This window comes from Vipera ursinii (genome assembly GCF_947247035.1).
Source record: "Vipera ursinii genome assembly, chromosome: 3".
NCBI lineage: Eukaryota > Metazoa > Chordata > Lepidosauria > Squamata > Viperidae > Vipera > Vipera ursinii.
Window position 1 is genome coordinate 46,925,575 of NC_139516.1, and position 11,449 is coordinate 46,937,023.

Here is an 11,449-nt window from a genome sequence, read left to right on the forward strand (position 1 = left end):
AACTAATGTGTAGTGATTAGATAATTAATAAAAATTACATGCCTGGAATGTATCCAATCTCCTTTTCCCTATTTTATTAATCTATTAAGCTCTACAAATATGTGATACTCTGACAAAAATTATAGAATTTGTATATTTTTGACTGTGCGCAATAATTACATTATTCTCTGTCTACTTTGTAAGGTTAAAGCAGCGGAGTTTTATGTAAGACATGGATAGATGCAAACATGTTGGGCGGCTAAGACTTGCCCAGGATCATTCCATCCTGAACCCCCAGAAGTGGCACTGCATGGACTGTAACACCACGGAATCCATTTGGGCTTGCCTAAAATGTTCCCATGTGGCATGTGGAAGATATATTGAAGACCATGCACTTAAACACTTTGAAGAGACCAGACATCCTTTGGCTATGGAAGTAAACGATCTGTATGTATTTTGTTATCTTTGTGAAGACTATGTATTGAATGATAATCCTGAGGGTGACCTGAAATTACTGAGGAGTTCTTTGTCTGCAGTTAAAAGTCAGAAGCATGATCCTTCTGCTAGAAGCGGAAGGACATTGCGGTCAATGGCTTTGGGGGAGGATGTTTGCAACCATCAAAGAGCCCCTCAGGGTCAACCTCAGATGCTTACAGCTCTCTGGTATAGACGGCAATCGTTGCTTGCAAAAGCATTGCGAACATGGTTTGATAAGAGTTCCAGAGGCCAACGAAAACTAGAACAAAAAAAGCAAATGGAAGAACTGGAGAGGAAAAAGGAAGTGGCCAGGCAGCGACGTCAAGAGATGAAACGGAGATTGTTAGAGGAGCTGGCAAACACTCCGCCCAGAAAAAGTGCAAGGCTTTTATCGCACATTCACAGAGAGAATCTGATTCCTCGGAAGTTCAGAGATATGGAAGCAAATTCCCCTACCTCAAGACGAGTGCAGAGTAGCAAATTCAAACAATTCTATTCCATCCGGCGTAAACCTCTTATGACTCCTGGTGTGACTGGACTAAAGAATTTAGGAAATACGTGCTACATGAACTCTATCCTTCAAGTATTAAGTCACCTCCAGAAATTTAGGGAATGTTTCCTGACGCTGGATCTTTGTGAAACTGAAGAACTCTTAGCTAAGACTGTAATTGGAAAATCTAGAATATCTGGAAAGCTAGTCACTGGATCTACTCCAACTGAGTCAAGCAGAAATGATCAACTGGGTTCATTTGGCAGGCAAAGCCTATCTGTTGGTTTAAATGGTGGGTCCTCAATAAGCAAAAGTTTAGAACTAATACAGCCCAAGGAACCAAGTTCAAAGCACATCTCTCTTTGTCATGAACTGCACACACTCTTCAGAGTTATGTGGTCTGGAAAGTGGGCTACAGTGTCTCCTTTTGCCATGCTACACTCTGTATGGAGTTTGATTCCAGCATTTCGAGGTTATGATCAGCAAGATGCTCAGGAATTTCTTTGTGAATTGTTGGACAAAGTGCAGCAAGAGTTGGAATCGGAAGGAACAAAACGCAGGATCCTCATCCCTTTTCCACAAAGGAAGCTCACCAAACAGGTCCTGAAAGTGGTGAACACCATTTTTCACGGGCAGCTACTCAGTCAGGTATGCATGTTATCCTGTCCTTTGCCCAGCCAGAAATACTCATTTTCATACATAGAAAAAGAATTAACATATTTTTCTAATGCAGTATAGTTATTGCATGATTCTTTTTTTCTAGTTGCAGCCAAAGGTGAGGTTTTAAAATTTAGCAGACAGTTTTGTGTGTGCTTATGTATTGACTTGACTCTTCCTCTTCAGATTCTTGTTTCTATTAAGGTATTTTATGACTAGTATGGGTGTGATTGTTGCTTCTTCTTTCTTTGAATATACACCCTTGTATATTCTCATATGTCTTTTATAAACTTTATCATTTCTTCAAAAGCATAATTGATAGAGTGAAGCTGGTTTTACATTTTAAGCCATAAAGAATTTTTTGCAAAAACATTTAACTTTTCTTAAAACAGCATTTGATACTTTTTTCACCTATATATTTTATAAATATGAACTTGTTCTTATGTAACAGTGATCCTTGGCATTATATTAAGTGAGCTTCAGAAACTCTGCTACCTTTCACAATCTCTGATTTCTTTCTTAATGTTTTTATTCATTCTATCTATAGCAGACATGTCAAACACAAGGCCCGGGGGCCACATCCAGCCGGCGAAGTGGTTTCATGCGGCCCGCGAAGCCATCCTGGAAACAGTGAGGGAACGGCCCCCACTGCCTTGGCCCTGGCCCAGAGACCCTCCTTCTGCCAGAGACCCTCAGATCTGTCCCACTCCTGCCCAGGCCCCCATAGGCACCCTTGATGCGAACAATGTAGAGCTGGCCACACCCTCCCAGTAGGCCATACGCACTCTAGCCACGCCCACCCAGCAGGCCACGCCCACCCTGGCCATACCCACCCGGCCCCCTGAGGGCAACCGCAATGCTGATGTGGCCCTCAATGAAATTGAGTTTGACACCCCTGATCTATAGAGTCCCGCTTTTCCTAATGCTGGAACTGTGGGAGAGGATCATAATGAGGCCTTGCTCAGAGCTGAAGCTCATATACCGTTAGATCATTATTTTTTTACATACAGGAGTGTGGCAACAGGTCTTCTAATTTGATAAACCCAGCAAATTGAATAACACATTTTCTTTCTTTAACCTGTTTTATATCATTGACTGTTGTGATATATATAGAACACCCCCCAAAAAATACTGCATAGACAATCACATATGTACTGCACCTATATATGTATAGTATATGATATAACAAACACACACATATTCTCTCTCTCTCTCTCTCTCTCTCTGTGTGTGTGTGTGTGTGTGTGTGTGTGTGTGTGTGTGTGTATGAATCAATCCTATCCAAATCCTGCTATTGACGATATTTCAGCAGTGCAAATTTAAGTGATTCCAGGGATCTGGAATTAAGCACATTATTCCTGCTTAATTGTTAAATAGTTTGATTTTTTTAAAGCGACATTTTAAAATTAACATTTATGCTAATAGAATAGTCTTTGTGTTAGACACAGATTCCAATAGAGCAAAGCTGATTATTATGCTAGAGAGTTGTATGAAGGTAGTAAAATAGCACAATGCTTTTTGTGTGAGAATTTTAAAACAAAATATCCTATGGATGGTTACAGATTTGGGCCATTTCAAACTGGAAAATAAGCCCACAGGAATCACAATTTTTGTCTCTGTTGGAATGTTCTGATATTCTTTTTTTCCTTGACAGGTCACTTGTATAACATGTAATTATAAATCCAATACCGTGGAACCCTTCTGGGATCTTTCCCTGGAATTTCCAGAACGTTACCATTCTGTCAATAAAGGGATTGTGCCTCTTAATCAGACTGAGTGCATGTTGACTGAAATGTTGGCCAAATTCACAGAAACAGAAGCTTTGGAAGGGAGAATTTATGCATGTGACCAGTGTAACAGTAAGAAAAATCTGTTTTGTTATGTGTTCTCATTGAATCTGTTGAGAAATGTCCTTGTATGTTTTTATAATTGTAAAGCTCAGGTTTTTCCAAGAAAGTGCTTCCAGATATATGGCATGTGAAGTCATGGAATTCCCAGTCAATGCAGTCATAAGCCCTGCTGGTTGGGAATTCTGGAAATTTAAGTCCCATACAGCTAGATAATATCAGATGAGCAAAGCTGCTATAGTTTCTCTTTCATTATTTTTAAATTGCTACGAAAGAGTTTGGAAAGTTATTGATAATGTTGTTTACATAATATCAGCAATTAAAGATGATCATAGATTGTAAAAGAATTTTACTTCCATATAGAATTGTCAACAGATTACAGTGTCTTGTATCTCTCTTTTCCAAAGAAAAATTTATTATTTCTTCTGGCAGATTGCTGAGATGTCTAATAGATGTGCTGGAGATGCAAGAAAACAACATTTCTTGAAAGAGACTGCCTTCTCTCAAAGGATAGAAATTGTTGTTTTAGAACACCACTGTACAGATTATAGCCCCATAAAAAGGAATAGGCTGCATGAGGTCCCAAAATTGCATTGAGTCCTTAAGCTTTTGCTTTGGGATCTTCAGAATTTTTTTTCAATCACTGTTTTCAGAAACCAGAGACACTGTTTATTGCCATTTTTAGGAGGCAACCAAAGCTGCAAAAATAAAGCAAATTAAAAATCCTAAATTCCCATGCTATAAAGAAAAGAGAATCAGAAAAATGTCAGACTGTCCAAAAAGAATGTATGTGTTATTTTGCCCATTTTGCTTCACTGATCAACAATTACAATCCTGCCCCCTTAAAAAATGTACAATGACCCTGGGTCATTAAAAAAAAATTCCCAACCTTTCCCTACAACCATGGTAATTGTCCCTAGAAACTTTCCAGATGTTGCTATCAAATTTTACTTTTTAGGAACTAGAAGGAGAAATAATTAAATATTTCTGTGGAATAATTATGTTGCATTATAATTTAATCTTTTCTACCTTAGTTCTTTGGAACTAAAAAAATAAAAGGAATAGCATATCGGGGGAAAGCAATACAGGTAGTCCTTGGGTTATGACGACAATTGGAAGCAGAACTTCCATCAATAAGTGATGCAATTGTAAAGTATGATGTCACATGACTACATCACTTAATGATGGCACACCTGGCAATCCTGAAGATAAAGAGCGTGTCATCCCAGGAGCATGGTTCATTAAGTAGGAAATAGTAGACCTTCTTTCTGGTCCTTGGAATTTCCTTGATGAAAATATATAGTAATATTCCCACCATTTTGAAATAGGAAACTGAAAATCATAGCCCTAAAAATTAGACACGTTAAAGTTTAAAAAATCAAGTCCCCAAACCACCAAAACTAAAAAAAAAAAAACGTCGAAAGAGGTATAAGCAGAAATTCCAGGACTGTTTATCCATTCCAATTTTATTATTTAGATTATGGCTTGCTGAAAATGGAGAGACGATTTGTTGGGCAAAACTTTTTTGTTGGAAGATGGAAGACTTTAACTCATGACATTTTGTGTTCTTTCTTAAATGTTACACAGGCAAACGACGGAAGTCTTCTCCCAAACCTCTTATTCTAAGTGAAGCTAAAAAGCAGTTAATGATCTACAGGCTACCTCAGGTCCTCCGGCTGCACCTTAAACGATTCAGGTGAATAGAAGGTGTAGAAATGTGGAGTCATTTTTGTATCTGAAATGGCAATATAGCTATTACTATATTATTTCTCGAGTACTAAATGTAACACCCATATATCGTATTACTTTTGAAGAGAATTGGAAGAAAGTTTTACATTCCTTTTTAATTTTTCTAAAAGAAAGGTTACAGAGAACATAGAAAGTAGCTACATGTAAAAATATGATGTACATAGTAAAATATTACTGTACTGTTCGCTGGTGAACAATTCTGAAAAAAGCCCATTATATTATTTCTTCATGTATATTCACTTTTGTAAAGAGAGTTCCCAAATTTAGACATCTATATTTGCAAAAATTGTTATCCCTCTTCTAACATAAGGATTAAAATGATTGCATGTTAGAATTCTTTTAAGTTGCAATTTAAGGGAAGACTTTCCAAAACTTGACATTAAAATCTACTAGGGTCCACCAAGGTATAGAAATGATAGCATATGATCCAACCATTTGCCTAGGGATAGTACTGCTAGTGGAGTATGTCTATATACATAGCAGTTGAAAATGCTGGTAATATAATTGCAGCTCTTAGTCTATTTCAAGTGAAACATTATTTGGGAAGCAACTCAGATGGTATAGATTCTCCTACTTGAGCAGGGGGCAGGACTAGAAGACCTCCAAGGTCCCTTCCAGCTCTATTCTATTCTATTCGCTGATGTTTGTCAAATAGACTCTCAAAGCAGATTGCAATGATTTGCATAATTGCATAATTAATTAGCAAAATTAGGAAAAATATTCATCAGCATGATGTATCTTTTAAAGATCAGATTACAGTAAAGTTACTTCTGGCCTTTGAAAGTTTTATATTTATATAACTTTTAAAAATAATTTAGCTGCTTCCATTTCTTTGAAGATTTTGAAGTTTCTTTATAACATTTCTATGCTTGGATTCAGCCATAGATGAAAAAGTTTCATATAGTATTAACCTGCAGTAATGAGAGTTCTTTTGTTGAGCTGATTGATAGCGACCAAACACAATGCTTTTGTTCTATACATCATAGTTTTCTAAGGGAAAAAGAAAAAGAAAATTTCTTTCTAGGAAATATATATCAATATCTACATTTGTTATCTGAGTCATTTTGACTATTGCCATAAAGTTAGACAGGGATCTATTTTATCACCTTTTTTGTTCAATCTGTATGCGGAAGTGAACATGCGGAAATTAGATCTGGAACTGCCTGATGTTGGAGTGAAGATTGGGGGAAAAACCATAAATAATTTGAGGAATGCAGATGATACAACACTATTGGCTGAAAATAAGGAAGACCTGGAAAAAGTGATCTGGAAAATCAAGGACGAAAGTGAAAAAGTAGGATTGAGTCTTAATATCAGGAAAACAAAGATAATGACAACAGCTGCAGGTAGACATGAGACGTTTAAAAATCAACAAGGAGGAAATCGGATTAATTCAAAAAAAAATCTTCCTTGGATCCAAAATTGTTCACAATGGCAATTCTACTCCTAAAATCAAGTGCAGGAAAATCTTAGGCTGCACTACAATGGTTAACATGAATAAGATCTGGAAAAACAGAGATATTGTTATAAATACAAAAAGCAGGCTAGTTAAAACAAACGTTTTCCCTATAATGTTGTATGGGTGTCAAAGTTTGACATTAAGAATGGCTGATCAAAGAAGAATTGACACCTTTGAACTGTGGTGCTGACAAAAATTACTGCGTGTTACTTTGGCCATTTCATGCATTCAAATTCATTGTAGAAGGCAATAATGCTAGGAATGGTTAGTGGAACAAGAAGAAGGGACAAGCAAAGAGCACGCTGGCTTCGTAACATCAAATCTGATACAAAGATGAACTTGCAACGATTGAAAGAAGCTGTGCTTCACAGCAGGGCTTTTCAACCAGTGGTACGGGTACCACCTGTGGTACATTGGCATCTGGCAGGTGGTACGCGACCATCCTAGAAAAGTAGCGGGGGAGGAGAATGAGCTGAACCGGTGGCAGCACCGCAGAAGCCTGAGCGAGAGATGGCTGGAGCTGCAGGGCTGTCAGGGCTCAGTGGAAGCGCCAGGATCAGCACCAGGCTCCAGCTGGAGCTCGGCGCTGATCCCGGTGCTTCTGCTGAGCCATGAAGAAGCACCAATCATCTGGAAAGCAGCACTGATCCTGGCACTTCTGCTGAGCCCAGAAGAAGCGCTGATCAGCTGGAATATTGCAGCATCTCCAGGGTCTTGTGATTTACATTCAGATGCTTGCAACTGATTCATATTTATGACGGTTACAGTGTCCCGGGGTCATGTGAACTGACCAAAACCTGCTGCAACCACCCAGCAGACGGGGGGAATAAAAACCAAGCCGCCCACCCCACCCCTGCTGCCAATCCTCAACAGAAATGTTCAGAACAATGAAAACCTCGGACAGGAGGAAGAACACCGCCAGGCGGGCAGACAGGTGTCTTGCTTGGCTGTGGCTTGTGGGGCACTTTTTTCAGTGCCATTCTAACTTCGAACAGTCACTAAGTGAACTGTTGTAAGTTGAGGACTACATGTACTTTATCACTTTTTTTCCTTTTTGGGGGGGGTCGACCCATGAAGTTTTTGACACCTTGCTAGGCGACTGGTGGTACTCGGATATTGCCATATCCTAAAAGTGGTACAATGGGTGAAAAGGTTGAAAAGCCCTGCTTCACAGGGTAGAATGGAGAGTACATGCCTATAAAATTGCCAAGAGTAGGATACAACTAAATGGTTAAAACAACAACGTATTTGTTATATATGGCAGCATAATCAATACTGGTAGTTTCCCAGGAGATTAAGAATCATAGTCCTAGCATAAGTACATTTATCTTATCTATTTCAGAAAATATGTCAAGGATTTGGTAAATAAAAACAGAATAGTTTTCAAATGTTATATAAGAGAAGTTAGGTTATAACAATGTTTTAAAACACATATTAAATGCATGCCAAGTCAATTTGGGCAAAAAATATTAGTTGAAAATTTATACAATAATGACAATAATTAGTATATATATATATTTTTCCAAAGATGTTGCATCAGATCCTGTTTCATTTTAAAAGTCCTTTTGATTAAATGTTTTCAAATTGCAGGTGGTCTGGACGTAATCACCGTGAGAAGATTGGGGTCCATGTCCTCTTTGACCAGGTATTAAACATGGAACCTTACTGCTGCAGGGATACTTTCTCCTCTCTTGACAAAGAGACCTTTGTCTATGACCTCTCGGCTGTGGTGATGCATCACGGGAAAGGGTTTGGCTCAGGACATTACACGGCATATTGCTACAACACAGAGGGAGGTGCGTGAGCCTTATTCCAGGGGGGAAAATTAATGCATCATATAAATTTATCTCTTCCATAAAAACATTTGTTTTGTGCGAGTTTGCTTGTTTTTTTGTTTTTAAAGAGGTTTCTTTCTCAGGCTTGCATTTTATTTGTTTGTGTGTGTGCGTGAGACAGAGAATCAGAGCGATTGATGTTTCCACTGCTTAAGCTGAAAAACAAACTTTTGAGCATTCTGCTATGAATGAAGAATTTAATTGCTCCCTCTCCCATTAGTTATTGCACTTTACAAAATGTTTCTATTACATTTTTCCAGCCTTGTGTAGGAAGAATTAGAATTGTTTTTTCTTCTTAACTATCACTCAGAAATATCAATGAAACAGAAAAGCTGAAATCAAGAGAGTCTTTTTAAGGCACAGTCAGAATTCTCAACCTTCTCTTGGGCTTATGGAATTGATGACTATTTTAAAAGAATTTGTTGGACCACTATCTTGCCATTAATATCCTGGTTTTTTCCCTCCTTTTTAGGGTTTTGGGTCCACTGCAATGACTCCAAACTGAATGTATGTAGCGTGGAGGAGGTATGCAAAACCCAAGCGTACATTCTTTTTTATACACAAAGAACTATACAGGGCAGAGCAAGTATCTCAGAAACACAACTTCAAGCTCAGGTGCTGTCTAAACACAATGTTAGAAGACTGACACTCCCCTGAAAGGAGACATTTTTCTCAATCAACTGATTCTTTTTCAAAAGCCTTTGGAATTAATTCATCTAGGCAGGAACAAATACTGTTGCAAGAACTTTGGATCCACCGTCTGGAAAATTGGTCCTCCTACTATGTGCATTGTGCAACTCTGTTCTATAAGATTGTAGCAGAACATCTATTTTTTCTAAAAGGCAGGTGCATTTGTAAACCCTTCCTCCTCCAAACAAAGAGTAACAGCCTCCAATGTGTACAACCATTTATTTTCTTTCAAGAGGAATTGCTATGTGGTATGAAAAAGTAGGTACATTCAAAACTTCTGTGTACAGCCAGGATACAAAGCCATTAAACCAACCATAAATCTATACATTACTTCAGAAAACAAATGAATAGTAGAATTCTATCTCTGTTCTGTTGATATGGTGAATTGTTGTTGCACTTCTTGGTGTAAATAATTCACCAATTATAATACATTGTTCTTTCCAACCAACATAATTTAGCTAGATAGAATTGTACTATACAAAAACTCTTAACAATGAATTTTCTATACTGGGAAAATATAATCCTTGTTTATATCTTTTGGGTAACAAAGCAAATTTTGTACCTTACAATTATCCCAATCTGTTGGAATGAACAAAAGTGGAAATTATATACCCATCTGAGTAATTTATTGCATACTTCAATTTGAATTTGTGCTAAAAATTGCAACTATGGTACTGTTTTTCTTCCCCATCTAATCTTATTAACAGCTAACAAGACAGCTACGTAAACTGAATTTGCCATCTAACTTTTCTTGTGTAATTATAACGGTTAATATGGGATACATTACTTTCAAGATTTTCATCATCTACTGTTTATCTTATAATGATCACTGCATGAATAGGTCTTGTGAATCCATTCAGGTTTACAGTAAAGCTTAGGTTTTCAGTAATAATGACACATGGTTCAACAAACAGATTTTTAAAAATGAACTCTTACCCTAAATGCATAAAGCTTTTGCATATATAAGAAAAAATGGTCAGGAATATAGTAGCCATTACATAGAGTGACAAGATCATTTCACCTTAATAATATCCTCCTTTTCATGACCATTTTCCATTCAGTTTTCCCTTTGTTGTGTTTTTTGGAAGTCTTAAAGAGGTTTATTTTGGAGTCTTATAGTGAAAGAGATTGCACCTAAACTGCACCTATATTCTCTTTTTCCCTTATTTGCTGTTCTTGCTGTCTCAGAGACATTATACACATACGGTTCTGGAAATCTAACAGTAAAATTCTCGTATACTGTATGTCTAAAGGAATAGCCCCTGACCACTTCATGTAAACTTTAAATATCACTAACATTCAATTTATCATGGCTACTTTTAACCTTTCATGACTACCACTGTTTCAGTTCTTTGTGAAGGTCATTCTTGGAAAATATAGACCTCATTGCGGCTAAGCAACTTGCTACCTTTCAGTTAAGAAATACAGCATACAAATTCCGTCTTGTTCACTTAAGGTATATGAAATGGATTCTTTTGCTGGTTTGTACATAACCTTGAAAAATTCACAGGGTCTTTAATAGCTGACTGTACAAACCAACTAAGAATATAAATTGCTTTGTCTAAGATACAGCTTTCAGCAGAATGGGAGAAATCAGTGTCTATGAAGATCTGCAACAAACCCAACACAAATATGGTAGTGTCAAGCTGGGGGTTTTTAAAAACCAAAATGGACCTGGTTCTGGCACATGCAGTGTTTTCATGTGCTTTCCTGTGGTAATTCTGAATTGGTATTTTAAATCCATCAGCAAATTCCTGATGAAATTGAATCACAAAATAAAGAAAAACCTACCAACTTGTCTCTTCTCATCCTGCTAGGGAATTATATTGAAGTGCATGGGATTCCTATATGCAGTGTTAGTCTTCGACCCTATGATTCACTTTCTGATTCTGTCAAATTAGGGTTTCCAGTCAAACAGATAGGAACACTCAGAGCCTGGATGTGACTTATAAAACAACATAATTGCCTTTCCAGAAATATTTTTTTAGCAGAAGCATTCTTGATAATAAATTCACAGTTCAGCTACTGTAATTGTTAAGAGACATTTAAGCAGTGTAATATAACTTGAATCAAGGAGCAGACCTTTTGTTAAGATTGACTTTGAAAGGTGAATTAAAGTGCAAAAATCACCACGATGATTTTTACAGCATTAAAAGCTTGGTAAAGATTATCTCCAGGAAAGATAGTTGGGGCTGATGTGCAGGCCTTACTTATTTGCTTCAATATTATCCTTATTTCAGATTATTCCTCTATTCAAGAATCTCAA

The 11,449-nt window shown here is 37.3% G+C and overlaps 1 protein-coding gene and 1 long non-coding RNA gene across 2 annotated transcripts in view; one reads left to right on the forward strand and one right to left on the reverse strand.

Annotated features, from left to right (window-relative positions):
• USP49 (ubiquitin specific peptidase 49) overlaps positions 1-9,916 on the forward strand; it is a 49,020-nt gene extending 39,104 nt beyond the window's left edge. Inside the window, exons 3-7 of the mRNA XM_083359841.1 lie at positions 184-1,594; positions 3,258-3,462; positions 5,038-5,146; positions 8,249-8,454; positions 8,966-9,916. Of these exons, the coding sequence (XP_083215967.1) occupies positions 212-1,594; positions 3,258-3,462; positions 5,038-5,146; positions 8,249-8,454; positions 8,966-9,150 (2,088 nt within the window). The 5' untranslated portion in view covers positions 184-211 and the 3' untranslated portion in view covers positions 9,151-9,916. The remainder of the gene's footprint in view (positions 1-183; positions 1,595-3,257; positions 3,463-5,037; positions 5,147-8,248; positions 8,455-8,965) is intronic.
• Positions 4,850-6,760, reverse strand: LOC310638630. The gene is made up of 3 exons (XR_014492143.1): positions 6,306-6,760; positions 6,111-6,189; positions 4,850-5,185 (listed from the first exon to the last, which is right to left on the reverse strand). It is a non-coding gene; the product is annotated as an uncharacterized lncRNA (long non-coding RNA).
• Positions 9,917-11,449: the final 1,533 nt, after the last annotated feature.